The following is a 22634-nucleotide window of genomic DNA, read 5'->3' on the forward strand; positions in this document are numbered from 1 at the left end:
GTAAACTAAAGGTATATGCTCCACATCAATCCGGTATTGCATAGTCAAATTTTTCTTTAGGATTGATGTGTTGAAGGATGCTACTCCTCAAGAGGAGCAACATAATGGAACAGGGAAGCCTGTGCCTCCACTTTGGCATTGTTTTCAAAAGGGGAGAAAATGTGAAGTAGAGAAGATATCTGCAGAAATTGGGGGAGAAGATGTGAAGTGGAGAGATAGCTTTGTATATTGCCATGAATGCCAAAGGGGGAGATTGTTGGCATTATGTGAACCGGTATGAGGACATAATGACATTGTATGTTGTCATTGATGTCAATATGTTGAAGAGGTGAGAACCGGCATATGTGAGAACCGGTATAACACTATGAATTGGCATTTGTGCCAAAGTGAAGCGGTGTGTTTGTTCAAGGTGAACCAGCATATGGTTATGGGAACCAGCACATGGAAGCGTTGTATGACTACCGGTTGGTAGTCTCAACTTCAGGGTTTCTGGTTGAAGTACTTCAAGCTTGTGTGGCTCAACCGGTGACTTTGTGTGATGAGTTAGCATGGTAACAAAGAACAGATTGTGTTTCCATGTAAGCCTTGTATGCGTGAAGGATCTTGCATGAAGGAGATTGTTCCTATCTACCTCAAGAATGTGTGAAGTCTGTAAATGGTGATAACGTGTGATGGGTTATAGCCGCTATGAAATCAGTGAAAAATAGATGATGGAGAATGTCTTGAGATTGGATCAAGACTGTTGCACTTAATGTAGTGTGCTCAATGGTCAGGATTGAACCATTTGAATTCCTTAACCTAACAAGTTTTAGGGTTTAGGGTTTATACTACCGACCTATTTATTTTCCTATAAGGTCGATGTTGTGATTCTTTCTGAGGTTGTTGGCAAAAGTTGTGTGTGTGTATACAAGAGAAGAGATACGTGATTCTTGCCAAACCAAAGGAGAGAAGTGATTCCTACAGAGTGTAAGTGCAGAAGGTGAGGAGGAGCTTAAGCGGATCTGCATTGGCATTGAGTGTTGTTACCAGATCATTGTAATACATGTTGATCTCTAACCACTTCAACAATTGAGAAATCCCTTAATAGGGTATCTTTAACTGGCTTGTTGTAAATCATTTAACAGGGTGACTCAAAACCATTGAGTTCTTGAAATCCTCTAACAAGGTAACCTTTAACGGGGTTTAACCCTTAACCAGGTATTCTAGCCATCCCTTAACTGGGTGATCCCTAATAGGATCGGTTCCTAACAGAACCTATTGTATTAGTCTTTAACCAGACAAGGCTCCTAATAGAACAGACTTCTAAAGAGTTCAGAAACAAGCTTGTGGGTATTCATCCCCACCGTGGTTTTTCCTAGTTGGGTTTCCACGTGAAAAATATGTGTGTCATGTGTGATGTCTTCTTCATGTGATGCTTTGTTGTTTTCTGTCAAGCGGTGAATCATGTTGATCTAGTTGCTTATATTTATATCTTTGATGGTAGATTACTTGTTCATGCATAAGGGTGAAATGGAAATGAAGTGTTAAAGTATATGAGAAGATACGTATCAACCGGTTTATGCTTGTCTCAGTTATTCTAGGTATTGCCAGTTGTACTCTGTTTAAGGACCGGTGTTACTGTTTGTCTGTTAATGTATAGTGTCTGCTGACAAACCAGTTTAAGACTATGTTTTTGTCTATATTGATTCACCCTACCCTCTCAGTACCGGTTTGGTACTATTCTATTTATCACTGAGTTATCATACCAATCATTGATCGGTATTCATTCTCATTTACCAACGCTGAGTCATCCTCTTTTGATAATTTACAACTGGCCACCATTAGTGTACCAACCGGTTTGTTGTCTTCCATGCCAAAGGTCTTTAACACCTCTTTGACATTCTTGGACTGAGTGATAAAGATTCCATCTTTCATTTGTTGGATTTGAATTCCAATGAAGAACTTAATCTCCCCTATGAGTGACATCTCAAATTCCTTCTTCATCTCATCTGCAAAATCATGACTCATCGTATCATCTCCACCAAAGATTATGTCATCAACAAATACTTCACAGATTAGAATCTGATCTCCTTCTGATTTCAAGTAGATATTGCTATCTTCACTTGTTCTTTCAATTCCAATCTTCACAAGATGGGAGTGCAAGCATTCATACCATGCTCTAGATGCCTGCTTTAATCCATACAAGGCTTTATGTATCCTACACACCATATCACTATCTTCTGATAGGGAAAACCCATCTGGTTGCTCTACATACACCTCCTCTTCAAGTATTTCATTCAAGAATGCATATTTTACATCCATTTGATATACTTTGAATCCTTTAAAAGCTGCATATGCAAGAAGCATATGAACTCCTTCCAATCTGGCTACTGAAGCAAAATTTTCTCCATAGTCTTCTCCTTCTTCTTGGGCATATCCTTTACACACCAATCTAGCTTTGTTCCTTACCACTATGCCGTCCTCATTCGGCTTATTTATGAAGACCCATTTGGTTCCAATGACATTTGTATGCTCAAGTCTGGGTACCAAAGACCATGTACCATTCTTTTCTATTTGGTCAAGTTCCTCTTCCATTGCCTTGATCCAGTCTTCATCTTTATGTGCCTCTTTAAATGTTTTAGGCTCAAATTCAGAGATCATACAAGAGTTTTCTCTGACTTTTCTTCTTGTAATAATTCTTGCATCCTTGTCTCCTATGATCTGCTTTGGATCATGATTCAGCTTAACATACCTAGGGATGATCTTAACAGATTCCTCCTACTTTTCTTCATCATCCTCATCTTCATCAGCATCAACATCTACCAGTATAGGAGCACAGTTACTGGTACTAGGTTGTTTTGTAACTGGCTCCCAGAAGGTTACTACCGGTTCATCTCCTACATGCTCACTATTGGTTTCCTTAGGTTTCTTAGAGTTTTCATCAACTCTAACATTGATGCTTTCACCAATTCTTTGAGTCCTATTGTTGAAACATTTGAGAGCTTTACTCTTGGTGGAATATCCTAGGAATATTCCCTCATCACATTTTGCATAAAACTTGCTCTGATGTTCATTCCTCTTGATATAACATTTTCTACCAAACACTCTAAAGTATCTTACCACTGGTGTCTTACCGGTCCAATACTCATAAGGAGTCTTATCCTTACATTTCTTGATGAGTACCCGGTTCATTGTGTAGACTGGAGTGCTCACTGCTTCTCTCCAAAAGGTGTGAGCAACCTTCCCTTGGATCAACATAGTTCTAGCCGCTTCAACCACAGTCTGGTTGTTCCTCTCTACTAGGCCATTATGTTGTGGAGTCTGGGGGGCAAACAGTTGCCTCTTGATGCCATTCTCTTCACAGTACTTGTTGATTTCACCTAAAGTGAATTCTCCTCCTTGATCAGATATAAGGCATTTGATTCTTTTTCTACCAGTGCTATGAAGGCTTTGAACTTTCCAAAGGCTTCAGACTTGTCCTTCAAGAATGTGACCCACATCATTCTTGAGAAATCATTAGTAAGAATCATAAAATACCTATCTCCCTGCACACTCCTAGTTTTCATAGGACCACACAAATCAGTATGCACAAGATCAAGTAAATTGTCTACAGTGAAAGATTTACCTTTGAAGGTTGAGGAAGACATTTTCCTCAGTTGACACTCTCTGCACAAAGGATTTTCTAGTTTGCTCAACATAGGCAATCCTCTAACTGCCTTGATCTTATTGGCCTTCACAATGTTATCAAAGTTTACATGGTAGAGTCTCCTATGCCATATCCAGCTATCATCAAACTTAGCCATAAGACATGTACTGTTATTTGCATTCAGCTGAAATAGGTTATCTATGGTCTACATACCGGTGGCCATCAGTTCACCATTCTTTCCTTTGATTTTGCACACTCCATTTTTGAATTCCAGAGTGAGTCCATTGTTATTTAGCTGGGCAGCACTTAAAAGGTCGTGTTTGAGATCTTCTACCCAATACACATTGTCAGCACTGCTTTTTCCATTCAAAGAGATAGACCCTCTGCCTTTTACCATAAATGGTGCATCATTACCAAAACTGACCACACCACCATCATATTCTTCTAGAGATAGAAACTTACTCCGGTCACCAATTATATGATGAGAACAGCCATTGTCAATAATCCACTCATTGGAATTATCAAAGCGGGAGACAAGATCCTTCTTGTCTGACACATCTTGCTTGACTGCTACAAACACAATATCTTCATTTTCTTCATCTTCTGATTCCTCATCAGTGACACCTTCATCAACTGCTACAAAAAAGTTTCTTCGGTTTCCTCCTTTGAACTTCTTGAACTTTTCCAGTTTGTCCTTATTATCACCATTAGGATAGTTTACAACAATGTGTCCTATCTGGTTACAAGAAAAGCATTTCAAAGGGAGATTACCTCTATATTTACCGGTTCCCTTAGGGAGTCTCTTGGCAAGAAGAGCTTCAAATTCTATCAGGATCTCCTCATCATCCATTTCTCTGCTTTTTTTTGGTTCACCACTAGTGCTACTTCTTTTCCTTTTCTAGATGGTGCAACAGATGCTCTAAAGGCTGATTCAGTCTTCTGAATACTGCAATCATAATTATTCAGCTCATAGGTTGTCAACTTTGCAATGATGGAGTCTAGGGATACCTTTTTCTTATCTATAGACCTCAACTCTTGAATAGAAGCAACCCTTATTGCATAGACCAGTAATAAGGATCTCAAGACTTTGCTAACAACAGTGGAATCATCTATTTTGCCTCCTGCACTCTTGATATCTCCAACAACAGTTTTATTTCTTATTTCATAGTGTTGAATGGTCTCTCCTTCAATCATCTGCATGTCTTTAAACTTTCCCCTAAGGCTCTCTTCCTTAGCTTGTTTCACATGCTCATCACCACCATAGATATTCTCAAGAGCGTCCCATACTTCTTTGGGATTGTCCTTATCCTGGACATCAATAAACTCAATGTTAGATAAACTACTGATTAGGGCTTCCATGACTTGCCCATTCTCCTAAATCTCTCTCTTTTGATCATCAGTGAGAGTACTGGTAGGGATAACATAAGCATTCTCAACATAGCTCTAGTGTTGAGCACCCATGCTTATGATGTATATCTTTGTTTTGTCCTTCCATATTTTGAAGTTATCTTTGTTGAACTTTGGACCTTCCCTCTTCATCATTAGAATAGGATCTTTTCCTCAAGCGGTTAAGCTTACAACATAGAGGTCCTGGAGGACACTCTGATACTAATTGATAACTCAATGATGAACAATGAGTACCAAACTGGTACTGAGAGGGGGGGTGAATCAGTACAGGCACAAAAAAATTTCTTGAACCGGTTTGACTGCAAACAGTGCACTTGACTGGCAATCACTAACACCTATCTAAACCAGATTACTATCGGTTAAAAATAGTGAGACTGTGAAGGACCTAAACCGGTAATAGTTAGCTGTCCACATAACCTAATACCTCATTTCCACTTTACCCTTACGCATACACAGGTAATCTACCATCAGAAATATAATAACTTGCTAGTTCAACATGATTTACCACTTGACAGAAAATAACAAAGCATCACATGAAAAGGCATCACACATGACACACATATTTTTCACGTGCAAACCCAACTGGGAAAAACCACAGTGGGGATGAATACCCACAAGTTGTTCTTTGAACTCTTTTGAAGTCCGCTCTATTAGGAGCCTAGTCCGGTTAAAGATTATTACAACTGGTTATGTTAGGAACCGATCTTGCTAGGGATCACCCGGTTAAGGGATGGCTAGAATACCCGGTTAAGGGTTAAACCTTGTTAAAGGTTGCCTTGTTAGAGGATTTTAAGAACTCAATGGTTTTGAATCACCCTGTTAAAGGATTTACAGCAAGCTGGTTAAAGCTACCCTATTAAGGGATTTTCCAAGTGTTGAAGTGGTTAGAGATCAACAGATATTACAATGATCTGGTAATAGCACTCAATGCCAATGCAGATCTGCTTTAGTTCCTTCCTTCTACAATCATACTCTGCACATATCTACTCTCTTATCTAGTCTGGCAAGAATCACATATCTTTGCACTTAGATACACACACAACATTTTCCAACAACCTCAGCATGAAACACAACATCGGCCTTATAGGAAACAGATAGGTCGGTAGCATAAACCCTAAACCCTAAAAATTTAGGTTAAGCAATTCAGTCGGTTCAATCCTGACCATTGAACACATTGCATTGAATACAATAGTCTTGAACAGATCTCAAGACATTCTCCAACATTCATTCTTTACCGATTCTTGGAGGCGATAACCCATCACACGTTCTCCACCGTTTGTAGAGACTTCACACATTCCTGAGGTAGATAGGATCAATCTCCTTCATGCAAGATCCTTCACGTGCACAAGGCTAACATGGCAACACAGTTTGTTCTTCATTACAATGCTAACTCATCACATGATGTCATCGGTTGAATCACACAGGCTTGGAACACTTCAACTGGAAACCCTGAAGCTAAGACTACCAACCGGTAGTCATACCATATGAAACCTTGATACAAAACATTCCATATACTGGTTCACATTCCAACATACTAGTTCACTTGGACAAACATACCGCTTCACTTTTTCACATATATCGGCTCACTCTTCAGCATATTGACATCAATGACAATATACAATATCATCATGTCATCATACTCTGCACATATGCCAACAATAATAGCTAAAGGATACAAAGCAATAGAAAATAAGTGAAGACAAAGAATCAAAGGAAAATTAAACCTATCAAATGCAGTCCATGTGGCCTATAACTTCATAATACTTTTATTCAGTAGAAATAAATGGCATGAATAGTGAGGAAACTTGTAAGAGACAAATGAATATAGGCCCCATACATAAATAATGCCAAGAAATAGCAATTCATGATGATGTAGGGTCAAGACAGTATAAGGAAGGCTTTTAGAGTTTTATTGTCAACAAGGAGTATAAGGGTAATCCTTGTCTAATGTCAAAGCATTCAAGTATAATATTTTGTTGATTCATGAACGTGAAATCTTGAGCAATAACAGTGAAATCAAAGCAAGTGATGGATATTAATATCGTTGCCTAATTCAAAGACTTCATTTACCTAAGAAGGATTTTTTTTAATTTCAAAATTTTAAAATGTCATCAATTGAAGGCCTGAAAACTGGGGTTCTATGGTTAATCCTGTAGTTCATCTAGATCAGTCTAGTACCCCACATGGGTTGGGAATTTGTCAATGGCAAATTAGAGAGAATAATCAACACGATATATTTAGTTGTAACCCCTTTTATGGGATTTTCAAGCTTTCTCAACCAAAGAGAGTCATTTTTTATTTTCAAAAGAGGATTGCGCATCTATAAAACTTGGCCCTAATATCAAGTAGATTGTTTCAATTAAGAACCTGATATGAAGGAGAGCTTGGAGCCACCTCCTCTCCTCTTAGAGTTTACTCATCTAGTCATCCTCTGTTAGGAGAGGTAACTGAGATATCAGATGAAAAGGGAAACAAAAATTTGAATTTGAAATCAAGAGGAGCTTTTCTCAATAAAGGACAACTTAAGGTCTATTTCCAAGTTAGTTTTTGATTTTGTCTTATGCATTCAACAAAGAGGAATTCCTTGCAACTCATTTCATTGAATTTGTAGTTAATTTTCTTCAATGTTGTAATTAGTTTTCTTTTTTATTTTAATGAAAAGTAACAGATTGTCCTTCTCAACATCTCTATCCATTGTTGTTTATGGGTGAATAATAAGTCAATTATTGTGATTATTTTCAATCCTTTAATTCTTTATTCATTCCAAGAAATGTTGAGTAGTAGATTGCATGTCTAGTATAGGTTATATATCGTGTTCAATTTTTTATCAATAGTTTGCAGTTGTGAAATTTCCTTTTCCTTCACAATCAGTTGAAAATAGTACATTCATATTGTAATGTGGAAAAATTTCCTAGGGCTTTCACCCAAGAAATGGAAGCCACTATATTAGGAAAAATGCTGAAATTAGGAAAAATGCTAAAAAATGGAGGTAAAAGAATGAAAACAACAAGCTATGGATGCGGGATTTTTGCATGCACGTAGAACTGAGTAATGTAAGTTGAATCAGACCTACTCCCTAAAATTTCCCAAAAAGTGTTGGTACCAGGGTGCATCACATTGGTCCTCCAAACTTTTTGCACACCAAAGGGGAATGATTTGTCTCTGTCAATAAACCTTAATCTGAAGAGTACAACTTCATACTTGTTTCCTACATGTATAAGGAAGAGAAAAGTGTTAGACAACTCAGATAACCAGAGGACAACTGAGAGGGGGGTGAATTAGTTGTCAACAAATTATAGAACTTTAAGCATTAAAATTCTTATTACAAGAACACATAAACCCAATACCAGAATGCATAAACCAAATACTGGAATAACAGATATAACAATTAAATATATGCATAAATCACATAATAGTTACCATCCATCCAGAACACATGGCACCAAGATTTATACATGGAAAACCCGGTAAAGGAAAAAACCATGGTGGGAAGCCTACCCACAGTCAGATAATATTTCTGCAGTAAGTATGTGATTACAAAATGAGGGGCCTACACATACAAAAAGGCCAAAATCCTAGAGTGCATTGCTCATCACAAAAGGAGCCTCACTGACTACAAAATAAATCCAGACTACAATCCGGAAAGAAGAGTGAACTACAAAGATAACATCTCCTATGCCTGAGTGAAGTTTTAGTTAAGCTCAAGACTCGAGGTCTTAAACCTCTCTTACCAACCCAATTTGATCACCTATGACCAACCAAAACTTCTGCATATGATAACTGCATTATTTACATTGTTAATCGCATAATTGTCCTATTACCATAATCCCATGTTCTACAAAGAGATCTTACATTATATTTATACCAACCCGGGACCTAAATAATTAGGTCGGCCACCTAAAAGATAATACAATAAATTCATAACATAAACTTGTAATCCAATGATCAACCAAGTCGGCCTAAGACCAAAACATCATAATCCAATCAATAAACCCAACCGGTAATGCATTGGGATCATCTACCAACACATTACATAAATTGGTCCATAACCTAGCCAAATAAGACATCATTAGGTCCAAACCCAAATCCAACACCACTGATCAATAGGAACACAAACAAGATAACCAACAGCATCCCAAAAGCCATCTAGAAGCCTCACCAACACCACTTATCACGTGCATCAAAAGATCTTCAAAAAAGCTCTGTCAATAAAACCCTTACCGGTGACCAAAAGGCTTACTAGAACAAATGACAGTATCTCTGTCATCAAATCCTAAACCAACTAATTGTGATACGCATCTAAATAACATGAATGATAGATCCAAATCAATTCCACAAACCAAAGTATGCCGGAGCATACCAGATCAATATCATAATGCAACCATTCTATCGAAACCAACCGGAAACCAGTAAACAACCAAAACAGTCGGTGTTTCCATCAATGACAAAACATCAATGCAACACATAATCAATTCCTCCAAATTGCCAACAATCTCCCCCTTTGGCATTGATGGCAACACTAGATGTGAAAAACATCCAAGTGCCAAGAAATGCCAAACAAGTCTCCCCTATAGAAGACAACCAACAATCTCCCACAAAATGATATAGCAATGAAGCTCTGAACCAAACTCCCCTAATGAATATATCTCTCCCTTATGTTTTTCACAAGAATAACTTTCCCCCTTTGACATCAATGTCAAAGATCTAACATAAATATCAAAGAAAAGTCATAAATCCTCTGATTCTTACAGCTAACTACTGCCCTTGAGTAGTAGCACCAACATATCAATCCGAAATGAGTAATAGCTATGATAATGCATACCAAATTGATGCCAATTATCATCACTCAGGTCTCTACTGGAGGGGCAGAAACCCCCAATCTATCTCTAAAGTACTCAAATAATTCTTTATGCAAAGGTGTAGTGAATATGTCTACAATCTGCTTTGATACCAATTGTTAGACAACTCAAATAACTAAAAGACAACTGATAGGGGGGTGAATCAGTTGTCAACAGATTACAAAACTTTAAGCATTCAAATCCTTATTATCAGAACACATAAACCCAATACCAGAATGCATAAACCAAATACCAGAATAATCGATATAACAATTAAACATAAACATAAATTAGTCTGACTTCATTTACTTCCACCTTCTCCTTCAAAAAGTTATACTTGATAGATATGTGCTTTGTCTTAGAATGAAATACAAGATTCTTTGATATATCAATAGTAGAAAAGTTATCAGAGTGAATAACTACCAGTTCATTACAATCCACCTTTATATCCTTCAAAATTTGTGTCATCCATAGAGCTTGTGTATAGTTAGTAGCAACAACAACATACTCAACTTCAACAACAGATAAAGAGGTACATGACTTCTTTTTGCTGGTCCATGAAACAAGTTTCTTTCCAAGAAAGAAAGCTCCACCGGATGTGCTCTCTAGTCATCAACATCTCCAGCCCAATTTGCATCTGTATATGCACATAATGTAAAGTCATCATTTTTAGGATACCACAAACCATATTCAGTTGTTCCCTACAAATACGTGAAAATACTTTTCACCCCACTCTCATGATTTTCTCTAGCATCACTCTAATTTCTTGATACAATACAAACTGCATTCATTATACCCGGTCTAGTCTGAGTCAGATATAACAAACCTCCAATCATAGACTTGTACTTTGTAGGATTTACCGATGCGGATGCATCTTTCTTTGTCAATTTCTCACTTGTAACCATAGGAGTACCAACCGGTTTAGAATTTTCAAACCCAAATTTCTTCAACAACTCTCTAGCATACTTAGTTTGACAGATGAAAATTCCTTTATCAATTTGAGTAATCTGAAAAACCAAAGAAAAATTTCATCTCCCCAACCATAGACATCTCAAATTCATTCTTCATATTGTTAAAGATTTCCATACATAACTTATCTTCACCTCCAAAAATGATATCATCAACAAAGACTTCAATAATCAATATGTCATCATCAGTGATCTTATAATATAAATTACTGTCAGTATTACCTTTAGTGAAATCAAGCTTCAAAAGATATTTATCCAGTCTTGCATACAAAGCTCTAGGGGCTTGTTTCAATCCATATAAAGATTTCTTTAACTCATAAACCATATTTTTGTCATCTAAAAGTGAAAATCCATCAGGTTTCTCAATATAAACTTCCTCTTCAAGATCTCCATTTAGAAATGCACACTTAACATTCATCTAATAAACCTTGTAGGTCTTATGTGCAACATATGCAAGAAATAATCTCACAGCTTCAATCCTAGCTACCGGTGCAAAGGTTTCACCATAATCAATTCCTTCCTTCTGAGAATATCCTTTACAAACCAATCTAGCTTTACTCCTCACAACTTGTCCATCTTCATTCAATTTATTCCCAAAATCCCATTTACTTCCAATAACATTCTTGGTTTTAGGTCGGGGAACTAAAGTCCATGTGTTATTCTTTTCTATTTGATCTAATTTTTCTTCCATAGCTTTCATCCAACATTCATCTTTATAAGATTCAATTACCGATGTCGGTTTAGCTTGAGAAATTAAACATACCTCATCAGTTTCCAACCTTTTTCTTGTCATCACTCATTTATTCTTGTCTCCAATGATCTAACTTTTTGAATTATTCAACCTTACATACCTAGGATTCTTCTGATTTTTTGTTCCTCTGCCCCGATCTTCAATTACTGTTGAATTTTCTAATACTATCGGCGTAACTGGTTCAACATTTTGTTTCGATTTTGGTGCTACCAGTTCAGTTATGATCATTTCCACTATTGGTTCCTTCTCATAAGTTTTGATTCGATTTTTGTTCTGCCCATCCACCTTGACATTTGTGCTCTCCATAATTCTCTACAATATTTTGTTATAACATCTATATTCTTTTCTTTCTAGAATATCCAAGAAATATTCCTTCATCACATCTAGGATAAAACTTTCCAATGGAATCATCTCTTTTTATATAGCACTTACTACAAAAGACTCTGAAATACTTAAGTGTCAGTGTATGACCAAACCATAACTTATAAGGTGTCTTACCGGTATCTCCTTTGATATTAACTCTGTTGAATGTGTATACCATCGTTATTACAACTTCTCTCTAGTAGACATGAGGTAGATTATCTTTCATCATCATAGTTCTAGATGCATCCAAGATAGTTTTGTTCTTCCTTTCCATAACTCCATTCTGCTGAGGTTTCTAGGGTGCAGACAACTATCTCCTTATCTCATTCTTTTCACAATAGCTATTAAATTCACAAGATGTGAATTCTCCACCCTGATCTAACCACAAGCATTTAATCTTCAATCATGTCTCTGTCTTAACTTTAGCTTTAAATATTTCAAACTTTTCAAATGCTTCAAACTTCTCCCTTAGAAAAGTAACCCACATCATTCTTGAATAGTCATCAATGATTAGCATGAAATATCTATCACCTAGAAATTTTTTGATTCGAGCAGGACCACACCAATCAATATGAATAAGATCATGAACATCACTAGATTTGTCTTGTATACTCCTAAAAGAAGTATACAATCTGGAAAGAAGAGTGAACTGCAAAGATAACATCTCCTATGCCTGAGTACAATTCTAGTTAAGCTTAGTACCGGAGGTCTTCAACCTCTCTTACCAACCCATTCGATCACCTATGATTGACAAAAACTCTGGCATATGATTACAACATTATTCGCACAGGTAATCACATAACTATCACATAACCATAATCCCATGATCTACAAAGAGATCTTACATCATATTTACACCAACCCGGGACCTAAACAATTAGGTCGGCCACCTAAAATATAATACAATAAATTCATAATATAAACCCGCAATCCAAAGATCAACCAAGTTGGCCTAAGACTGAAAGAACATAATCCAATCAATAAACCCAATCGGTAACGCATCAGGATCATCCACCAACACGTTACATAAGTTGGTCCATAACCTAGCCGAATAAGATAGCATTAGGTCCGGACCCAAATCCAACACCACTGATCAACAGGAACATGAACAAGATAACCAACAACATCCCAAAAGCCATCTAGAAGTTGCACCAACACCACTTATCACGTGCATCAAAAGATCTTCAACAAATCTTTGTCCATAAAATCCTTACCGGTGACCAAAAGGCGTACTAGAACAAATGATAGTATCTGAGTCATGAAATCCTGAACCAATTGATCGTGATATGCATCTTAATAGCATGAATGGCAGATCCAAATCAATTCTACAAATCAAAGCATACCAGAGCATACCGGATCAATATCATAATCCAACCACTCTACCGGAACCAACTGGAAACTGGTAAACAACCAAAATAGCTGGTGTTTCCATCAATGGCAAAACATCAATGCAACACATAATCAATTCCTCCAAATTGCCAACAAGAAAAGGAGTTGGGAATAGGGGTTTGCCTAAGTCAAACCTCAGTTTAGGAATTAACCTCGAGTGAAATATTGAAAATGCTTGAAATAAATAATAGAAAGGTATACTTGAGATCTGCAATGACTGATAATGATTCTTTTCTTCTTTAATGTAATCACATATATTGTATTAAATGGCATGAACATAACAAAACCCTAACATGCATGTACATGATTGCAAATGAATCATGTAAAGTTGTTCCACAATGATTGAATGAAAATGGTTGGTGCAGACTTGATGAATGCTTGAGAAGACTTCAGATGATCTAAAATTTCACTCCACAAGATGCTCCTTCAATTTATTGTTGATTGGATGATGCAGAGACAGGAGAATCTAATACAAATTTGCAAATAAAAGGTGTATTTTGGACCCAAACCCCTTACACTCCTCAGGTGTCTCAAATGCGCTCAATGCCTCAATAGGCTCAAAACCTAACACCACCTAAACCAGGTGTGTCTCCTACCTCCACATACTTCAAAGGACCTCAAAAAACATGATTCAAAGGTTTTTTAAACCCCTAAGCCTCTAGCTTCAACACAAACTCAATACATTTATTCAACCAAGCATCTAGCCCTTCAAATCGGGTAATTTCCCTTTAACTTGAAACTTTTCCAAAAAACCTTGCCCAAAAAATTACATATTTAGACACCCATTTGGATGTTACACAACATATCAGAAAACTGATATAGGTTGTTTTGGACGGACCCTTTGCTGTCCTCAAATGTGCCCCTTTTTAGCCTTAAAAACCACCCACTTTACAAAGGAAGTACCAACAAAACTTAACACCAGGTTACAAAAATTTGTATAGTATTCAATCAGGTTCCCAAAACAAGGGTTTTCTAGGTTTTATGGTTTGATTAAACTTCTAAGTGTCCAAACTCTAAAACCCTGCTTAAATCACCCTCTAAACTAGGGCTTGCTCAAAATCACACCTCCAATCACTTATCTGATCAAATGAAGGTTGTTTCACCATTAAATTGGTGCCCTCTACTGATTCCAATCATAAAAGATAGCCCTCCAATGGCTATTTTAGTGGCTGCTACACTCTAGCCACCATCCCCATACTCCAATCAACCAACAAATTCACCATTTGTGAGTGATCACTCTGCAAAACCACTTCAATCCTGAAATTTCATGTTAGTTTGATATGATACAACATTAGTTTCCATCCCCAAGTCACAGTAAGCACATAAAGGGGATGGATTACATATTCATACTTGAGAAAACAAGGAAAATCAGACTTTTAAAACAGGACAGTCAATATAAATCCTTAGCTCAGATTAAAAATGATATAAAATGCTTTAGATCATGTACATTAAATGCCTATCAACCTTCCTCAATGATTATAACTCAAAGATCATCAAAGGAATGCAAGTTTTTCAAGGAAAATCAAGTTTATTGCATTAAAACTGTCTTAGTCCGCACAACAGCACCTTCAGTCCGTACCATCTGTACTTTTTTCTCTTTTTTTCCATCATAAATGATGAATACAACTTCCCCAACCAACCCAAGGTGGTTGGAGGGGTTTACAAATTTATTAAGACTTAAAAACTCAATTTCCCTCCAAAATGCTACTAAACGTTGGAATACAAAGATTTGAATTTTCAACTTTATTAATACATTCTATTTGCTAAAATCATTCCAAATCAATGGAATTTTATTTCATATACCTAAATAACCCTACCAAAGACCCTACTAACCATTCTAGACCCTTGAAACACTATTGGCCTACTTGACACCATATTTTGTCTTAGGTCCCTTATCAGGACTTATTACATTTAAATCAAATTGAGCATTACATAGAGCCATTATTGTCTTCAAAACATTCCAATTCACTTTCAAGGATGCTCTGGGGTCTTTGTTCATGTTTATAATCTCCTTGGTCTCAGGTGGACTCTTGGATGCTCCTGCATCATACACCCCACCAACAAAAGAACTCTTGTCCCAAGAGTGGAACATCTTGGTCTTCCTTTCATGCATTCTTCTTGAGGGGAGTCTGCAACTTGTCCCCTGAGTGTTCTGAAACTCATCTTTCCAACCTTTACAACCTGCACCAAACATGTTAGAAACATAATATGAAAACTTGGAATCTCCACCCTTGGTGGATACTTGCTGTTGTGAACAGTCAACCTTAGCCTGCATAGACTATCTTTCCATCTGCATATTAGGATCAGAATGACCCCTATTACTGTCCTTCGTGGACATGCCTTGATCACCCCTCAATGGTGACACAATAGGACACCACAAAGTGCCCACCATCACCCCATCTTTCATCATAGTCTGCTGCCCCATAGTCCTCTTGCATTTGCTGTCAAGAACTTCAGTTTTCACAACCAATAATGAGGATTTTTGCTTCAGGTCTGATACCTCTGACTCATGCATCTTCTGCCCCTGCAAATCAACATATGTCTTTGTGCCAAAAACTATTATCCTTTCTCCTTCATTAACATCATTAGGAAGGGGCTGAAGAGTGAAAGATTTTCCATCGTTATGCACCTTATACACATTTTCAAAACCATAATGGATTGTTCTACGAGACACTTGCCATGGTCTCCCAAGAATGATATGACAACATGTCATAGGAACCACATCACATAAAACTCTATCACTATATCCCCCAATGGAGAAATCAACATAAGTTTGTTCCCTAATGTAAATGTTTTGTTCATTGCTGACCCAAGATGCCCTATATGGTCTATCAAGAGGAAATTTTTGTAACTTCCATTTGTTTACCATTTCATAAGACACCAAATTATAAAAAGAACCAGAATCTATAATCATCCTACAAACTTTACCATGACTTTTACAATTGGTCCTAAAGATTGATACCTTGGGCTTCTCTTGCTGCTGCATAGGTGCTTTCCCCATCATGAGACACTCTCCAACTTCAAGATATGCCTTTGAGGTTCCTTCTTCCTCATCTTGTTGTTTGTAGTCTTCCCCTTGTGTCAAATTCACTCTTTTATCAGTCTTATTTACATAGTTCTCTTTCTCTGGACACTTGTAGAAAGGATGTCCTTCCTCCCCACACTTGTAGCACTTTCCTTGGAAGCTTCTTCCTGCCCCAAATCTGCCACCTCCTCTTTGTCCATTCTTCTGATCTACAACTTGTTCCTTACCCTTGTCATTTGGTTCTTGACTCTCTTGGAATCTTCCTCCTCTACCTCTATTTGTTTGTCCTCTTCTACCACCTTGCCTTTCTTGTCTTCTCTTCAACTTGTCCTCAGCCTTCATGGCTAGTTTGTAACATTCTTCTAAAGTTTTTGTTGTAGCCATTGTCATTTCATCCTGGATGTTATACCTCAAACCCCCAAGATACCTTGCTACCTTCTCTTCCACATCTTCATCATGTGCTGCCCTGATATCTAACTTGTGAAATTCTTCAGTATACTTTTGAACATCCATGTCCTTTTGCTTCAGCCCTTGCATCTTTTTGTACAATTGCACCTTATAATCATCTGGAAGGAACTTTTTCTTCATCTTGTCCATCATCCTTTGCCATGAGGTGATCTTAGGCAATCCTTTCTTTCCTCTATTTGCCTGCAAGTTATCCCACCACAACAATGCATGGCCCTTCATCCTAGACTTAGCAATCTTAACCTTGTACTTATCTTCTACATCTTCACAATCAAAGTAATTTTCAAGAGCACTAAACCAATCAAGTAAAATTTCATCATCCATCTTACCTTCATACATTGGTAGATCAGTTCTTGTCTTTGAGTCTCCACTTTTGACTGCTTTGAGCAACTTTGCCATCCTTGCTTCTTCAGGATCCAACCTCTCTTCTCTTGGTGTTTCTTCTTCTTCATGCTTTTCCTCTCCTCCTTTATCTACCAAGTTCCTCAATCTTTCCATCTCTTCTTTCATCCTTCTATTTTCTTCTATTTGTTCTCTTACTAACTTTGCAAGCTCTACATTTGTCATCCTCTGAGGCATCTCTTCTTCTTCAACCATCTTTGTTTTCCCGTTGTAGGGAATCAACTCTGGAAGTCTTCTACAAAGGATTCAACCCACAAGAATTCAAAGAACCTTCTTAAACACAAAATCCTATGCTCTGATACCAATCTGATGTAGAGATAGGAGAATCTAATACAAATTTGCAAATAAAAGGTGTATTTTGGACCCAAACCCCTTACACTCCTCAGGTGTCTCAAATGCACTCAATGCCTCAATAGGCTCAAAACCTAACACCACCTAAACCAGGTGTGTCTCCTACCTCCACATACTTCAAAGGACCTCAAAAAAAATGATTCAAAGGTTTTCTAAACCCCTAAGCCTCTAGCTTCAACACAAACTCAATACATTTATTCAACCAAGCATCTAGCCCTTCAAATCGGGTAATTTCCCTTTAACTCAAAACTTTTCAAAAAAACCTTGCCCAAAAAATTACATATTTAGAAACCCATTTGGATGTTACACAACATATCAGAAAATCGATATAGGTTGTTTTGGACGGACCCTTTGCTGTCCTCAAATGTGCCCCTTTTTAGCCTTAAAAACCACCCACTTTACAAAGGAAGTACCAACAAAACTTAACACCAGGTTACAAAAATTTAAAAAGTATTCAATCAAGTTCCCAAACCAAGTGTTTTATAGGTTTTATGGCTTGAATCAACTTCTAAGTGTCCAAACTCTAAAACCCTCCTTAAATCACCCTCTAAACTAGGGCTTGCTCAAAATCACACCTCCAATCACTTCTCTAGTCAAATGAAGGTTGTTTCACCATTAAATTGGTGCCCTCTACTGATTCCAATCATAAAAGATAGCCCTCCAATGGCTACTTTAGTGGCTGCTACACTCTAGCCACCATCCCCATACTCCAATCAACCAACAAATTCACTATTTGTGAGTGATCACTCTGCAAAACCACTTCAATCCTACACTTTCATGTTATTTTGATATGATACAACATTAGTTTCCATCCCCAAGTCACAGTAAGCACATAAAGGGGATGGATTACATATTCATACTTGAGAAAACAAGGAAAATCAGACTTCTAAAACAGGACAGTCAATATAAATCCTTAGATCAGATTAAAAATGATATAAAATGCTTTAGATCATGCACATTAAATGCCTATCAACCTTCCTCAATGATTAGAACTCAAAGATCATCAAAGGAATGCAAGTTTTTCAAGGAAAATCAAGTTTATTGCATTAAAACTGTCTCAGTTTGCACAACAACACCTCCAGTCCGTACCATCTGTACTTTTTTCTCTTTTTTTCCATCATAAATGATGAATACAACTTCCCCAACCAACCCAAGGTGGTTGTAGGGGTTTACAAATTCATTAAGACTTAAAAACTCAATTTCCCTCCAAAATGCTACTAAACGTTGGAATACAAAGATTTGAATTTTCCAACATTATTTAATACATTCTATTTGCTAAAATCATTCCAAATCAATGGAATTTTATTTCATATACCTAAATAACCCTACCAAAGACCCTACTAACCATTCTAGACCCTTGAAACACTATTGGCCTACTTGACACCATATTTTGTCTTAGGTCCCTTATCAGGACTTATTACATTTAAATCAAATTGAGCATTACATAGAGCCATTATTGTCTTCAAAACATTCCAATTCACTTTCAAGGATGCTCTGGGGTCTTTGTTCATGTTTATAATCTCCTTGGTCTCAGGTGGACTCTTGGATGCTCCTGCATCATGGGATCCTTCAAATGAGCAAAGGAAAGGCTATATGTATGAAACCCTAACATTATTTTTTATTATAGGCCGACCTAGAAATGATATTCACACTAAGTCGGGTTTAAACATTATAATATCACCAAATCATGATCCTAAAATTTGGGGAGAAAAAGTAGGGACCGATGTGAATCACATCGACCTGACCAACATTTTATTGGATATTGTTGCTGCTAGGATATGTAGTTGTCATCGATGTCAACATATTCCTATGTTTTGATGTTGCAGAGAGTTGTTATGGTGATATGACATTTGCATTAAGTTGATTTTCTTGGTTTATTTGATTAGGATGTTGAATCAATGAGAGATATATGATTCTTTATTGATTTCATGATGCTACGTGGTGATTTGGTTGAGTTGTGGATTCCGATATGAAGACTGACTATGATCAGTATTGCAGTGTTTTGGTATATGTTCCGATGTGCTTTGGTATGATCATATCTTAGGTTGTATATTTGGGAGAATTTTTTGGATATTCATGTGTATCTTCATTTCAGATGGTTGGTGATTTGGCGCTCCGCAACCTATCTTTCTAGTCCAAATTGTTGTTGTTGAGTGTTCTTGAGTACTAGCATGTTGATCAATAAAGATTTGAATAAGTGGTGTTGGTGCAGCTATTGCAGATGTTTCTAATGTGAATGTTGGTGTTTCTTGATTGTGTCCTATTTGTTTTGATGGTCCAAATTGATCCTTGTGCGTGTTCTTGGTGATTTTGTTGATCTGGTGATATTCTTCATGTTATGCAGTATTTTTGGTGGTGTAACATGTTACGGTTGATCTTGGAAGGATTTACGGTGGTGATGCATGTTTGGAGATTTGATTCAGGTCCATGCTATGTCATATATGCCATTATATTGGCCTGGTGGTTGATTTATGTATCGTGTGATGTAATTTTGTAATTAAGGGTTGAGGATTTGGTTGGCCTTGTAGTGAAGGTTGATGATTTGTATAAATAGGTGGTATAGTCATGTAATATGGGGGGTCGATGTTGTGTTTGCATTATCAAAGAGTGGTTTATGTGCAAAAAAACAAATTCATCCTTTAGTGTGATGTATTGAGCATAGATTGTTGCAAGGTAGACAAATGAGCTTAACCGGAACTGTCATCAGGCATTAGCAGATGCTATATTTCTAGTTCATGTAATCTGGATTGTAATCCAAATCTTATTGTAAGTTAGTGAACCTTCTCTGAGGGTTGAATCCTTCTGGGTCATCTTATTTTGAACAGCGATCTCTAGGAAAGTGTGCATGAATGCATGTGCATTCCCCATTATAATATTTATACATACTACTACAGAGTATCATCTTATTGTGGGTAGGTTCCCACCGTGGTTTTTCCCTTAACTGGGTTTTCCACATCAAAAATATTGATGTTATGTGTGTAGCTGTTATTGTATTTATCTTTCTTCTTGTTGCAATTGATTAGATCTAAGATTTTGCTTAATTTGTTAGATCCGGTGAAAATTGACTCACCCCGCCCCTCTCAGTTTTCCTTCATTATTGTTGCCAACACTTTTTTCCAAATTTTTAGAGATACAATGTATTTTGATTATAAGGTGATTCCCAAGTGGGTGCAACAATTAAATATGTTTAGGTATGTGAAATCAGGCCTTGACGGTCGAAATAGGACATAATTAGGGATTTTGATGAATTAATTAATTGAAGGAATAAAAGGGGCACACTTAGGATAAAGGGCCCAATTGTGGAATGATAAAAGAAGACTTTAGATTTGATTGAATTCTTCAAGGGGACTTAAAATAATGCTCCCAATTATCCACTTATGCCTCTTGTATCCAAATGAGAGGGGAAGACCTGCTTATGCACTTGCCCATCATCAATTATGTTAATTTTCTGACATAGGCCGACACAAGGAGGGGATTCCCACCCAAATTTTGGATAGGGAAAAGGGTTTAGAATGGGCCACAATTAGGGAGTACCATGGTGTGGCACCATGTTTCTGGTGAGGAACAAGGCACCACGGCTTGGTCCTACCCCAGAATTGGATCAGGGTTAAGGGGGATAGTAAGATAAAATGATACAATGTGGCCATTATTGCATGGTGGGGAGATAAATAGGTTTGAGTCAAGCATGGAGATGTAGGTGCTAAGGTGAGAGCCCAAAATGTGGCCCAAATTGTAAGGGATTCCAATTTAGGATGCTACACATATGAAATGTTTATATACTCCATGCTTTAGATTGAGTTCTGAGAAAAATAAGTCTTTCAACTCTGATTGTGAGAAAGATCGGTATTTTTATATTCACAATCTTGGTGCATCACCTTTTTAGCAGTAGTAGGTTTTCATTCCAGTAACCTCTCTTCTCTTTTCCTCATCAATTTCAATAGTTACATAGGATCTTAAGGGGAACTGGCCCCAAATCTAGAGGTTCACTCCTACTTTAAGCAATCCATAGGCTTAGGAGTGTTCCCATGTTGTATAGGATTGCTTAGTTTTAACTTTGCATTTTGGTGCAATCCTTAGTGACAACACACACAATATTTCAAGAGTCTCCCATGCCTTCTTAATTGTTTTACATGATTCAATATAAAACTAAAATTTAAATGAGACTAATGAACATATACATCAAAGTTTTTTCTACATTTCAATCTCACATTATGGTAATGCATTAGGATCAGTTGGTTGAGACACTTTCCCCTTTAGATAGCCAAGATAACTCTTTTCCACTAGATAATTTCATCCATGATGCATAATTATGTGATATCAGGAGTTCAATTTGAGATTTCCCATCATTTTAACACAAAAGCATGCAAAAAAATACAATCAACAACTACAAGGTTATCCCCCCATATTTGGCTAATCAAAGAAAAGAACCACGCCCTCACCCTCCCCCCCTCAAGGCAATGATTTGACACTTTATTCTTAATGTGTTTACAATGGCCAGCTAGACCTACATTACATTTACACAATGTAAAAAAGTTGGTGAATTTTATTTATATGATAAGCTTCTCTTCAGGATTGGGTTCATATATGTGCTCATAGTGCCACACTTTTCTAAAATTCATTTTTAAAGTGTGATATGTTAAGAAAAATAGACACTTTCATGTTACCAAGACATTAATAGTGTTATAATATTTCTATTAGCCTCATGTACATGAACATTAATTACTATTTTAAATAATCAAACCAATGAATTGGTAGTTAGAAATCTATGCACATATAATAATGTAGCATCCTAAAATTGCAATACTTACATTTTTTACAACATTTTGCACCCTCACCTTACCGGTCTCATCCTCATGCTTGATCGGGACCTGTTTATGCCTCCCCTATGCAACCAAGCTACATTTTTTTCATATTTCACCTTGCATAGTGCATGTTCCTAGCCTAAATTAGGGCAAGACCAGGGCACCATGCCCTAGTCCTCCCTAATTAGGACCTATTTTGGCCCCTAGGCCTTCTCTCAAATTTGAGCGGCAAATAAATCCCCCATGTC

At 37.0% G+C, this 22634-nt stretch overlaps 1 protein-coding gene across 1 annotated transcript; it reads right to left on the minus strand.

The window, feature by feature from the left end:
* Positions 1-15619: 15619 nt before the first annotated feature.
* On the minus strand, positions 15620-17230 carry LOC131858972 (uncharacterized). Its single transcript, XM_059212472.1, has one exon. It carries the CDS (start codon positions 17228-17230, stop codon positions 15620-15622), a length of 1611 nt encoding a protein of 536 aa, XP_059068455.1.
* Positions 17231-22634: the final 5404 nt, after the last annotated feature.

Source organism: Cryptomeria japonica, chromosome 10 (genome assembly GCF_030272615.1).
Source record: "Cryptomeria japonica chromosome 10, Sugi_1.0, whole genome shotgun sequence".
Taxonomy (NCBI): domain Eukaryota; kingdom Viridiplantae; phylum Streptophyta; class Pinopsida; order Cupressales; family Cupressaceae; genus Cryptomeria; species Cryptomeria japonica.